This window comes from Misgurnus anguillicaudatus, chromosome 22 (assembly GCF_027580225.2).
Source record: "Misgurnus anguillicaudatus chromosome 22, ASM2758022v2, whole genome shotgun sequence".
Classification (NCBI taxonomy): domain Eukaryota; kingdom Metazoa; phylum Chordata; class Actinopteri; order Cypriniformes; family Cobitidae; genus Misgurnus; species Misgurnus anguillicaudatus.
Window position 1 is genome coordinate 43,151,240 of NC_073358.2, and position 12,662 is coordinate 43,163,901.

Genomic DNA, 12,662 nt, shown 5'->3' on the forward strand with positions numbered 1-12,662 from the left:
TGTGTGTTGCTCGTGTTTTCAAAGTATGTGTTTGTTGCGTCATGTGAATGATGTGCATCACGTATTTTGTCAAAATATGACTCCTGCACACGCGTCAAAATCGTTTATGATAAACGAGACGCTCACGTTCACAAAATACATGCAAGACTCTCCCTTAACAGTAAACTCTGATTACGCATGAGATTATGCGAGTATCTGGGAAACGCGAGCATCTCTTTTATCATAAACTCTTTAGACACATATTTTGAAATTACGAACCACACACATGATGGGCTACATGCATGTTGTGACGAACTTCGCATCGTGCGCCCTCGCAAAAAGAAGTCACCGGCCGCCACTGGAATGTAAGGTATTGTATCAATGCATTCTTTGGCATCTTTAATGTCAGTGAGTTTATTTCCATTCATTATGTAGAATCCTTTGAACATTTCTATAGGAAGTACATTTTAAACATCTTTTCGAGTCTTCCTTTATTTAATTACACTTTATTCTCGCCATGAATATAGCATTAGAAGCTGGAATGGCATTTTAAAAGAAAAAAACAAAAAAATACTTTGAACCTTTTCAAGAACAAAGAAAATCATTTATTCTTAAAGCATGTTGGTCATTACATGCAGCAACATTGGCCACCAGGTGGCAGCAATCGTCAATTTTTGGGTTTGAAACCTCTTGTTTCAAACCCATCCTGTTCTCAGTGCATTGCCTCTTTAATCCCTTTATGGTAAAAAACATTACAGACACAACAGTCCGTGTTTATATCCATTTTTATTGCACATTCCCAACTTATTACATTTTTAATAATTTCAGGCATCTGTGTATGATTTGGTTAAACACTGCAGGACAGTGGCCCTCCACGAGTACGATTACACGCCCTGTCTTATGTGTTTGGTCTGTGTGCGTGTCTATGTGTGGTGTTTGTCATATTTCACAGCTTTTCCCTCCAGCTTTTGTCTGATGCCTCACTTGTGTGGTAGATAATTAGACTGCTGTGTGTATGAAAACACACAATCACACATATGCAGCCACAACCTTGTCTCTCTCTATGTCTCCCGGTCTCTCTCTTTCTCTGGCTCTGTGTGCTCTTATGACAACAGTAATCGTGTTTGGTTATGGCAGTTAATTAATGAACATGTTCATTATTAATGCTTGCGCTAGGATACGTGTTAGCCACGCATTGTAGCGCTGTCGGGGTACGTGTTCGAAAAAAGGAATGTGCTCCTGAATAGCTCAGTGGTAGAGCATTGTGTTAGCAGCAACTGATTAAAAAGAAATGTATAATGTGTAATGCACTGTAAGTCGCTTTGGATAAATGCATTTGCCAAATGAATAAATGTAAATCTGTTAATAAGTTTCCTGTCTGACAAAATGCCTTTTTTAATGTACAACACAGGAGAAAAATGAGAAAATACAATTGTCATTAAATGTACTTGAAGTTTTGTCATTTCTTATATTGATTTTAAAGGCACCTCATAATACATTTTTCATAGAAAAATGAAATACTAGGCCTTTAAATGACCTTTTTAATTCATTCTTTAGGGTACTCTCATCCAACATCTTAAAGAACACATTCTGCATGGCAACATGACCTACAATGATGTCATCATATATTACACTACGGTATGTATCTGAGATGCATAAATGACAGCACGTTTTCTGTTTATCAAATCATGCTGAACGGGACAGAAATGTTTCTTGTGTGCAGACGGGCTGGATGATGTGGAATTGGCTGATGTCTTCTTTAGCCGTTGGGGCGTCTGTGGTTCTGTACGACGGTTCTCCTCTCGTTCCCACCGCGAATGTTCTCTGGGACCTGGTAGACCGCATCGGGTAAGTTTGTGCATACGTGAGCACTCTATCTACTTGTTTAAGGATTACTCCCGATATTTACTCACCCCCGTGTCATTCAAGATGTTTATGCCTTTTTTGTTTCATTGAAAAGAAATTAGGGAAGCATTCCAGGATTTTTCTCCATATAGTGGACTTTAGTGGACCTCAATAGTTTACAGTTTCAATGCAGCTTCAAAGGGCTCTAAACGATCCCAACTGAGGCATAAGGGTCTTATCTAGTGAAATTATCGTCATTTTTGTCCAAAAAAATTTACTTTTAAACCACAACTCCTCGTCTTGCAGTAGCCGTGTGACGTGCCATCATGACCTTACATATTACGTAATTACGTCGAAAAGTCACGCGTTACACATGGACCCATTTTTTTTTTTACTAATTATTAAAGAAGTAGTCAATTTTCTTTAAAAAAAATCCAGATAATCTACTCACCACCATGTCATCCAAAACGTTGACATCCCTCCTCGCTCACTCGAGAAGAAATTATGTCCCTTAAGGAAAACATTCCAGACCTTTCTCATTTTAATGGACTTTAATGGACCCCAACACTTAACAGTTTTAATGCAGTTTAAAATTGCAGTTTCAAAGGACTCTAAATGACCTCAAACGAGGCTTAAGGGTCTTATCTAGCGAAACGATTGTCATTTTTGGCAAGAAAAATAAAAAATATGCACTTTTAAACCAATCTTATCTTCTTACTCTGGATGTGTGACGTGCCAGCACGACCTCGCGTTATTGCGTAATGACGTTGAAAGGTCACGTGCTACATATATGAAACGGACATTTGCAGACCATTCTAAACAATAAACTGACTCAAAGACAATAAACAGTATCATTTCACATACAACAACATCGGAACGGTCCTCTTTCTCCATACTTGTAAACACTGGAGCAGTAATTTCGCATACTTCATGCGTGACCCTTCGACGTGATTACGTCATATATAAGGTCTCGCTGCCACATCACAAGGCTACTGCAAGACAAGAAATTGTGGTTAAAAAGTATTTTTTATTTTTATGAAAATGACGATGGGTTCGCTATATAAGTCCATTATGCCACAGTTCGGATCATTTAGGATGTCACTTTGAAGCTGCATTGAACTGTAATCTGTTGAGGTCCACTAAAGTCCACTATATGGAGAAAAATCTTGGAATGTTTTCCTCAAAAAACTTAATTTCTTCTTGATTGAACAAATTAAGACATAAACATCTTGGATGACATGGGGGTAAGTAAATTAGAAATTTTTACGTAAGTGACATTTTTCTTTAAGTCTGACGTCATGCACCACTTCATTCACGCTATTATGCACTCGTATCATAATGCAAAACTACCAAAAACACGTCATCCTAATTTTTATATCTATAACAAAATTCGAGGTGACCAGACATGGACTTATGGACCATTTTTTTTTTTACGAATTATTAAAGAAGTAGTCAATTTTCTTAAAAAAATCCAGATAATTTACTCACCACCATGTCATCCAAAATGTTGACGTCTTTCTTTGTTCAGTCGAGAAGAAATTATGTTTTTTTTGAGGAAAACATTCCAGAATTTTTCTTATTTTAATGGACTTTAATGGACCCCAACACTTAACAGTTTTAATGCAGTTTAAAATTGCGGTTTCAAAGGACTCTAAACGACCTCAAACGAGGCATACTGGTCTTATCTAGCGAAACGATTGTCATTTTTGGCAAGAAAAATAAAAAATCTGCACTTTTAAACCAATCTTATCTTCTTCCTCCGGCTGGGTGACGCGCCAGCACGACCTCGCGTAATTGCGTAATGACGTTGAAAGGTCACGTGCTACATTTATGAAACTACATATTTGCAGACCATTCTAAACAATAAATTGACACAAAGACATTAATTAGTATCATTCGACATACAACAATGTTGGAACGGTCCTCTTTCTCCATACTTGTAAACACTGGGGCGTAGTTTCACATACATCATCCGTGACCCCTTGACGTGATGACGTATTACGTGAGGTCGTGCTAGCGCGTCACAGGACCCGGAGGAAGACGAGTAAATGTGGTTTAAAAGTGCATTTTATATTTTTCTTGCCAAGGTTGACGTTCGTTTCGCTAGATGGAACCCTTGTGCCTCTTTTGGGATCGTTTAGAGTCCTTTGAGGCTGCCATTTTTAAAACTGCATTGGAGCTGTTAAGTGTTGGGGTCCATTAAAATGAGTATTTTCCTCAAAAAACGTAATTTCTTCTCGACTGAACAAAGTAAGACATAAACATTTGGGATGACATGGTGGTGAATAAATAATCTGGATTTTTTTTAAGAAAACGGACAAATCCTTTAATATATTGCTGTCTGTGAGTCTTGAGACTGCAGCACACACCTACTTTTTACATTTTGTGCAAAAATGTGTAACATGAATAAGTAGTGCTCATAAACTGCTGCTGTTTATATAGTATCCTCTCTATCTATTGAAATGAGTGAAGGCTTGGACCCGGAAACAGTATTATTTATGTCAAAACTTAACAAGCGGATAATAGAGGTGTCAGAGTCAGAAGGTTCAGGTCTGTCTTTTTCTCATTCTGCACTGTGATTGGTTGAGGTGTGGCAATGCTTATCACCAACATCTGCTCGGCTCTTTGTGTAAACCTGTTTTAAAGTCGCCAGTTTAATTGGCTAATGTGTCACTGCGTTCTTTAGTTTACTTATTATTGATCAGAAGTGAACGAAGTGCAACATACACTGGAGATTATACAGATTTCTGAATGGCACTCATTGTGCTGGTGTATGTGCGTTTGCTCATTTCGTGCTCCCTTGGCTGCTGGTGAAAGTCTCTATTCTTATTCTCATTGTCTCGCCTCTTCCCAAGAGGAAGCAAATAGAGACGTTTTTATAGCAGCTTTGGGAGAGCCGAAACGCACACACATTTCTATTACTTGCCAGATGTGTGTTGCATGGATAGCTTCGGGAACATATGTCTCTTTATATATTTTGATATAACTTTGGTTTGAGCTTTGAGAGTTCTTATACAGACAGAATCTGTGTTTTTTTATTTTGCTAACTGTCTGACTTTCTTTCATTTTAAGTGTAGCTTTGAGTTACAAACTTTTTGGGAACACCAATTAAATTATTCCTCTGGGCCGTATGAATGTATTTAGAACTTGTTCAGGTAATGAAATGAAAATGCTTAATTTAGTCCTTAAAGGATTAGTTAACCCCCCCCCCAAAAATTTTTTTTCCCCACCCTTATGTCATTCAAATCCCTAATGGCTTTTTTTGTTTTTTTGGAACCAAAACTTATTTTATTCAAAAGTTCTTTTCTGTTTACAATGGAAGTGGATTATTATAGGACACAAGGGCAGCGTCATTAAATAAATCAAGACTTCATCAAATAATTATATTTCAGTTCTGCTCATATGCCTTCTGGACAGACACTTGAAATATACAGCACGTGTCGCAAGGGTTGTAACATGTTTACATCTTTTTAACAGGTTACTGTACCTTTAAGCTGCATGTGTTATTATTGACAAACCTTTGCAAGCTGGAATAATCAGTCATCCATCAATCTTCATGTTGTGATCAAGCATGTCTTCAAGAAAAATCCTGTTTTTGTGTCCCATGTAAACATCAATTGCATCTATTTTTAAGTTGTATTGGCACTGGCTTGAGGCAAAGGCTGCTAGTTGATGATTCGAGTTGAACATTTGTAGCCCAAATTTAGGGAAACAGAGCTGTCAGACTATAACTTAAAAGGATAGTTTAGCCAAAAATAAAATGTACCACATGATTTACTCACTCTTAAGCCCCTTATGATATATATGATTTTTTTTACACAAACACAGAGTTATATTAGAATTAAGATTAATGGGCGGTATTATCCCCTTCTGACATCAAAAGAGGAGCCAAATTTTAATTACCTATTTTTTCACATGCTTGCAGTTCCGCAGTCGGTGGAAATCCGGGGTTATCTTGTGCCACTCCCCTACAGATTAATTTTGAATGTTGTTTGTAAAAGATCAATATTCATACGGCGAATGTGATGAGCATTAGGGAAATGGCTTAATTTACACACAAAGGGCTGTTGTAAGACTCTGTCATCCTTGACAATTAGGTCTTTGTCTCATATTGTTGCTCCTGGCCGAAGCTGTTTTGGGAAAGAAAATGGCACTTGTTATTTTCTTCCTAAGATGTGAGGGATGGAACAAAGAATATGTTTAACAAAGAATGGATTGTATTGGAGTTTTAAACTACAGATGCGATACTTTCCCACAAGTTTCAATACTGTCAGATATTATATTAGATATTATAATCTTATTCTCTTCATACAGTCTTTTTTTGCCAAAACATTTGACGTCAAGTTAAGTTTTAGGTACAAACCCTTCACTGTAAAAAAAATAAGTAGGTTCAACAGCTTTAAGTAAGTTACCCTTTTGCCTTAATATTTTGAGTTAATTGAACTAAAAAAAAGTTCAATTAAAAGTTGTAAAACGGTGGTTCTCAAACTGGGGGCTGTGAGATAGTGGCTGGGGTGCTCCAGTTTTATGACATTTCATAAAATACATTCATTTATCATAAATTCTGTATAATTAAACTTCAGAAAATGAAGGCTACTAATCAACAGCAATACATTGTATAATTTAACATGTTTTGTTAAATAAAAGTTTTCGAATGTTTTTATTTTCATAAAAAAAAATTGGGTAACGGGGGCGCCAAGGGATGCGCCCTACACAAGGGGGGCCGCACGCCGAAAAAGTTTGAGAACCACTGGTGTAAAATATGTCTTCAACTAAAATTTTTAAGTTGAATTAACTCAAAATTTTACGGTAACCAGTTAACTTACTGAATTTACTTAATTTTTTACAGTGTATAGATTAAACCTTGGTAGTACATTAAGGGGCGGTTTCACAGACAGGATTAGATTAGTCCTAGACTAAAATAAATGTAAGAGCTGCCCAAACTAAAAACAACCTGCACTGACATATTTTAAAATACATCGGTGCCCTTTGTTTGGCCTCAAACTGCACAAAAGTAATGTTTTAAGTAAGGCATGTATGTTAAAACTAGTTATATTTCCTAATCTAACTAAATCCTAGTCCTGGTTTAAGCTAATCTCTGTCTGGGAAACCGCCCCTAAAGGTTTAAAAGTGATATCTTAAAGGGTTAGGTCATCCAAAAATGAAAATTCTGTCATCATTTACTCACCCTCATGTTGTTACAAACCTTTATACATTTCTTTGTTCTGATAAATACAACAGAAGATATTTTGAGAAATGTTTGTAACCAAACCGTTTGTGGACCGATTTACGTGTATTCCTACTATGGAAGTGAATGGGGTCCATGAACGGTTTGATACAAACATTTCTCAAAATATCTTCCTTTGTGTTCATCAGAACAAATACATTTGTGCAGATTTGTGGCAACGTGGGGGTGAGTAAATGATGACAGAATTCTAATTTTTGGGTAAAATATCCCTTTAAAGTGGTGATAATCAAACTTTTGTGCAAACCCCCTTGTGTTGCATCCCTTTGAACCCCCCAAAGAAAATTAATGACAAAAACATCTCAAATTTAGAATTTGAAATAAACAAAACATATTAAATGCTAAAATTGTAGTGCTGTTGGTTAGTAGACTTATTTTTCTGAGATTTTGTTACACAGGATTTATGATAAATTAATCTCACCACCTCCCAGTTTGAGAACCACTGCCAAGATATCACTTTTAAACCTACAGCATTTTTATTCAAAGCCCAGATTTTTCATCTCTAACTTTACAACTCCTCTATATCTTGTTAATATACCATCTACACCTCTTTATTGTAATTACACTTGTATGAAATGTATTTTGATCATTTCTCCATAATTTGCACCATTCTTAAAGAAGCTTGAATATATAACTTGCTTAAATATTGAAAAATTGACAATCTAGAAATGATTTCAATGGATATATAAGAGACAAGTGTCCCTTGAAGTCACAGACAGCGATGAAGCATACTAGTTGGTCGTATCATTAGATTGCTGTTTTCCCATTTCTCCCTGACTGCTATCTAGCTTGTGAAACCACGTTTCATTTCATTTTATATAGAATTCTCTTCCTACATCCTAAGCAACCAATTACTAACCAGGCCTTGCCAGCTGCCACCAATCACACGAAGGCAGGACGTTGTCATAACACCCACCTACACAAGGGACATCTCTTAAAGGAAATGCAAAGAGAGAATTGGAATAAATGATGGAGAAATATAGATAAGCACTTAATTGCATGTATGCACAGTTTCTTAATATTTTGTGGTCTTGCTTTGTCTTAAAAGCACATTGAAGGAATCACGATCTGTACGACTACACAATGGGAACGAGACGCTGCGTCTCCCTTGCCATATTTCCTGCGTCCCTGTAACGCCGTCTTTGGCAATATTTCAGATAGCGATATACTTCCTGGCTCCCGCGTCGACCTGTCTTTGCAGTAAAGTCTTACCATTGGTTGAATTTGATATACACATTCAGACGCACTTACTCCTGGAGGCGACCCCAGAGTGTCACCGCAGTGATGCAGCGCGAGTTCCCTCGAAAGGGAACTGTAATAATGTATCTTAAAAGGTAACATGATGTAACCTTGCATTCACTTGAAATGTGTCCCCACATTTGGTCCTTGAATTTGAGGGTATTGGACCTGGAAAGTCCTTGAAAGGTCATTGAATTTAAAGTAAACTAAGGTGTGGGAACCCTGAACAGAGCAAAGAAAATCCATGTTCACTATAATATAATCCCATTAACCCTAAAACAAAACTGTTGGTGTTATTCTGGGTCAATCTCATCTACAGTCTTTCTGCATTTACAGTTATGCTCAGATCGCATTTGTGTTGCCAGTTTCACACATTATACTGCCTTTAGTGCCACTCTACTATAAATTCATTGTAAACACGTTGTAAACCCTTTGCGGTAGACAAATGGAGATTACACCAACGCATTCACGCTGACAGCATTTAGCCTACTCTCTGCACTTCAGATATTGCACTGGTGTGACCTTTGCACCCGATTTCTGACCCTGACTGATTCCATCAAGAGATGCCCGACCGAGTCCTCTGCAGGTCAACGCGCCATTTAGATCAATTCCACGTCATTGACACCGAGCGCGTTACACGCTGTGACCTACAGTCAGACTTGAAAGATTAAGAGCGCTGTGGAAATTAGATTTTCGTTTTGTTGGAAATGCAGCCTACTGTGTGCTCGGCGAGTCCAGTTTTTCATTTCTCTGTCTCATTCCCTACTCTCTCCAAAATAATTACAGATGTTGACTTTGACTTTGTTACACTAAATACACTTGAAAAAATAAAAGTTCCTCTTTGTTAGGCTACAGAACATTTGTTTTGTAGTGGTAAAAGGTTTAACAGACTATAACGTGTTAACCCTTCAACTACATCTCAACCAAATGGTTGAGCTCATTTTTAGTCAAAATATTTTATTGAGAGGAGTAGGGGTGGGCGATAAACCGGTAGACATAATTAACCGGTAGAAATGTGTCAACCGGTAGAGATTTTGGACTATTGTTTCTAGCGAGGTTACGCGACCACATCACACTCCTGTGCACGTGGTCGCGAAAACGTAACGTTTGTACACGTATTTAAGCACTGCAGTTTTAAAACAAGTTATTTTAAGCCATTGAAACACAGACAACAGATCTGTATGAGTGCGTTCTTTCTGTGTGTCAGGAGCGGACAAGTCGCGCAACCGCTGCTCTTTCTGTCTGTGAGGAGCGCGCAAGTCGCACGACCGCTGCTCATTAAGCTTGTGAGCATTTTTCCGCTTTATTGGCCTTAAATGGACATATGCGTCAAAATTCCCGTCTTTGCAAGCATCCTCATAAACACGACCAGTAAGGTCTTAAGAGAAAGTAAATGGCTAAAAGAGAAAGCGCGTGTGTAACAGTGTATTGGATCCGGACTTTGGTCTTAAAGGGGAAGTTACCTAATTTTGCTCCTGTCTGTCACTCGTGTTAATCAAACAGCATTGAGAGACATGCATTTTTGTTCATATCTTTAATATTGATTGAATAAGGTCACGTCAAAGATTAAAATCATAATGAAATGAATAGCTAAACCAGATTTTGATTTTCATTATCTTATGATTTGATTTTGAAACTGTAGTATGGTTTTTACAGACTGGGTCACATATAAAATTTTTTTTTTCATAATTGTGCTGCATTTTCTCACATATTTAGACATTTGTATCCATTTATAATTTAACTATGGTTAGATGAGGAATGAATAGTCTAGATACCTGTCTATTATAGACAGATAGAAACAATATCTACTTCAAGTATATAGACAAAATAGTATTGAAATATTTGCCTGCAAACTTAATTTTTTAGCAAGTGTTACAACTAACCCCCTTTAACCCCACCTATAGGGTAAGTTGTAACGTTTGCACTTTAGTCACGTTTGGTGTAATTCTCCAAGAATGGTAAGTGTTGAGCCAAAACCAAAAAACAATCTGCCTTAACGTTTGACGCGTTTATGTTTTACGTGACGCGACAGCATGACGTAACCGAAAAGCTACAAAAAAGCGATCAGACTGAAATGGATTTTCCGGTGGATTACATCGACCTCTGGATGTAGCCTGTAGCGGATTAGAAATAAACGGGTTTCATGTGGTTTTGGGGTGTTTACACGTTCTAAATGTGAATGAAGAAGAAATCACTCCTGCCACGTGAACTGTTCTTGGTGAAATTTTGTTTGCTTTGCCAAACGGTTGATTTGTCACTTTGTGATAAAAGTAGAAAAGCTAAGCTAATGTTTTCAGATCATCCATTTCTGTAGTCAGAATTTACTATTTGCTGAAAAATATACATTTCTGATTATTCACAGATATGCATATGAAACACAGGCAGTTAGAGGGTTAAAGGCGGAGTCCACGATGTTTGAAAAACGCTTTGGAAAAGGAGACAGGCCGACTACCAAAACACACTTATAGCCAATCAGCAGTAAGGAGCGTGTCTACTAACCGTCATCGTTGCCTGGGTTGCGTATGTGTGGGGCGGGGCTATCAACAGAAGGTCCAGATTCTATTGGGGTAGGGGCGTGTTTGTTTAGGTGATTTCAAATATCAACATTGGCTTTCAAACATCGTGGACTCCGCCTTAAGAAAGAAATGGTAGGCAGGGTGCATGATTTCTGAAACCAATGTTGACATTTGGAATCACCTAAACAAACACGCCCCTTCCCCAATAGAATCTGGACCTTCTTTTGATAGACCCGCCGCACACATACGCAACCCAGGCAACGATGTTGGTTAGTAGACACACCCCTTACTGCTGATTGGCTACAATTGTGATTTGGTAATTGGCACTTTTCCAAAGCGTTTTTCAAAAATCATGCACCCCACCTTTAAGAAGGTCCTTTGGTGAACCAAAAATGTTTTTTCTATGGGATCGCAATTCAGCTTTTCTACTATTACTATAAAGTGACAAATCAACCGTTTGGTAAAGCACGTTTTTAAAAAAATAGTTAAAACATACTAAAGTTTTCTTTAATGGCTAAAAGTAACATATTTTTGTAAAGTTACAGTGTAATATGTCAAAAAGATCTTTGTAAGTCGCTTTGGATAAAGCGTCTGCTAAATGCCTAAATAAAAAAGTAATGTAAATGTTTGGGTGAGCTTTTTGGTCATACTACTAGACTCTTTTGGTGCATTCACACCAGCAGCGGTAGAGGCGGAAAAAACTCGCTATTCGCCCGTAGTTGGACACTTGAACATTTTGAGTTTACTCGCTTCATTCACGAGTGAAATGCTAGTCATTTGAGACATTCACGTGGAAATTTGCGTCATGGGAGGGGCTTCTGTACCTGCACTGAGACTGCGCTCGCTTCGTGTAATCACGTCACTACTACAGCAAGGTCCTGATTGGTTAACAATTGTGATTTGGTAATTGGCACTTTTCCAAAGCATTTTTCAAAAATCATGCACCCCACCTTTAAGAAGGTTCTTTGGTGAACCAAAAATGTTTTTTCTATGGGATCACAATGCAGCTTTTCTACTATTACTATAAAGTGACAAATCAACTGTTTGGTAAAGCACGTTTTTAAAAAAATAGTTAAAACATACTAAAGTTTTCTTTAATGGCTAAAAGTAACATATTTTTGTAAAGTTACAGTGTAATATGTCAAAAAGATCTTTGCAAGTCGCTTTGGATAAAGCGTCTGCTAAATGCCTAAATAAAAAAGTAATGTAAATGTTTGGGTGAGCTTTTTGGTCATACTACTAGACTCTTTTGGTGCATTCACACCAGCAGCGGTAGAGGCGGAAAAAACTCGCTATTCGCGCGTAGTTGGACACTTGAACATTTTGAGTTTACTCGCTTCATTCACGAGTGAAATGCTAGTCATTCGAGACATTCACGTGGAAATTTGCGCCATAGGAGGGGCTTCTGCCACTCCGCTGAGACTCCGCTCACTTCCTATAATCACGTCACTACTACAGCAAGGTCCTGATTGGTTAACAATTGTGATTTGGTAATTGGCACTTTTCCAAAGCATTTTTCAAAAATCATGCACCCCACCTTTAAGAAGGTTCTTTGGTGAACCAAAAATGTTTTTTCTATGGGATCACAATGCAGCTTTTCTACTATTACTATAAAGTGACAAATCAACTGTTTGGTAAAGCACGTTTTTAAAAAAATAGTTAAAACATACTAAAGTTTTCTTTAATGGCTAAAAGTAACATATTTTTGTAAAGTTACAGTGTAATATGTCAAAAAGATCTTTGTAAGTGACTTTGGATAAAGCGTCTGCTAAATGCCTGAATAAAAAAGTAATGTAAATGTTTGGGTGAGCTTTTTGGTCATACTACTAGACTCTTTT

At 37.4% G+C, this 12,662-nt stretch overlaps 1 protein-coding gene across 1 annotated transcript in view; it reads left to right on the top strand.

Moving 5' to 3' along the window:
- The window catches only part of aacs (acetoacetyl-CoA synthetase), a 51,285-nt gene that overhangs the window by 18,437 nt on the left and 20,186 nt on the right, over window positions 1–12,662 (top strand). The window contains exons 9-10 of the mRNA XM_055198610.2: window positions 1,537–1,617; window positions 1,703–1,827. Coding sequence (XP_055054585.2) covers window positions 1,537–1,617; window positions 1,703–1,827 — 206 coding nt within the window. The remainder of the gene's footprint in view (window positions 1–1,536; window positions 1,618–1,702; window positions 1,828–12,662) is intronic.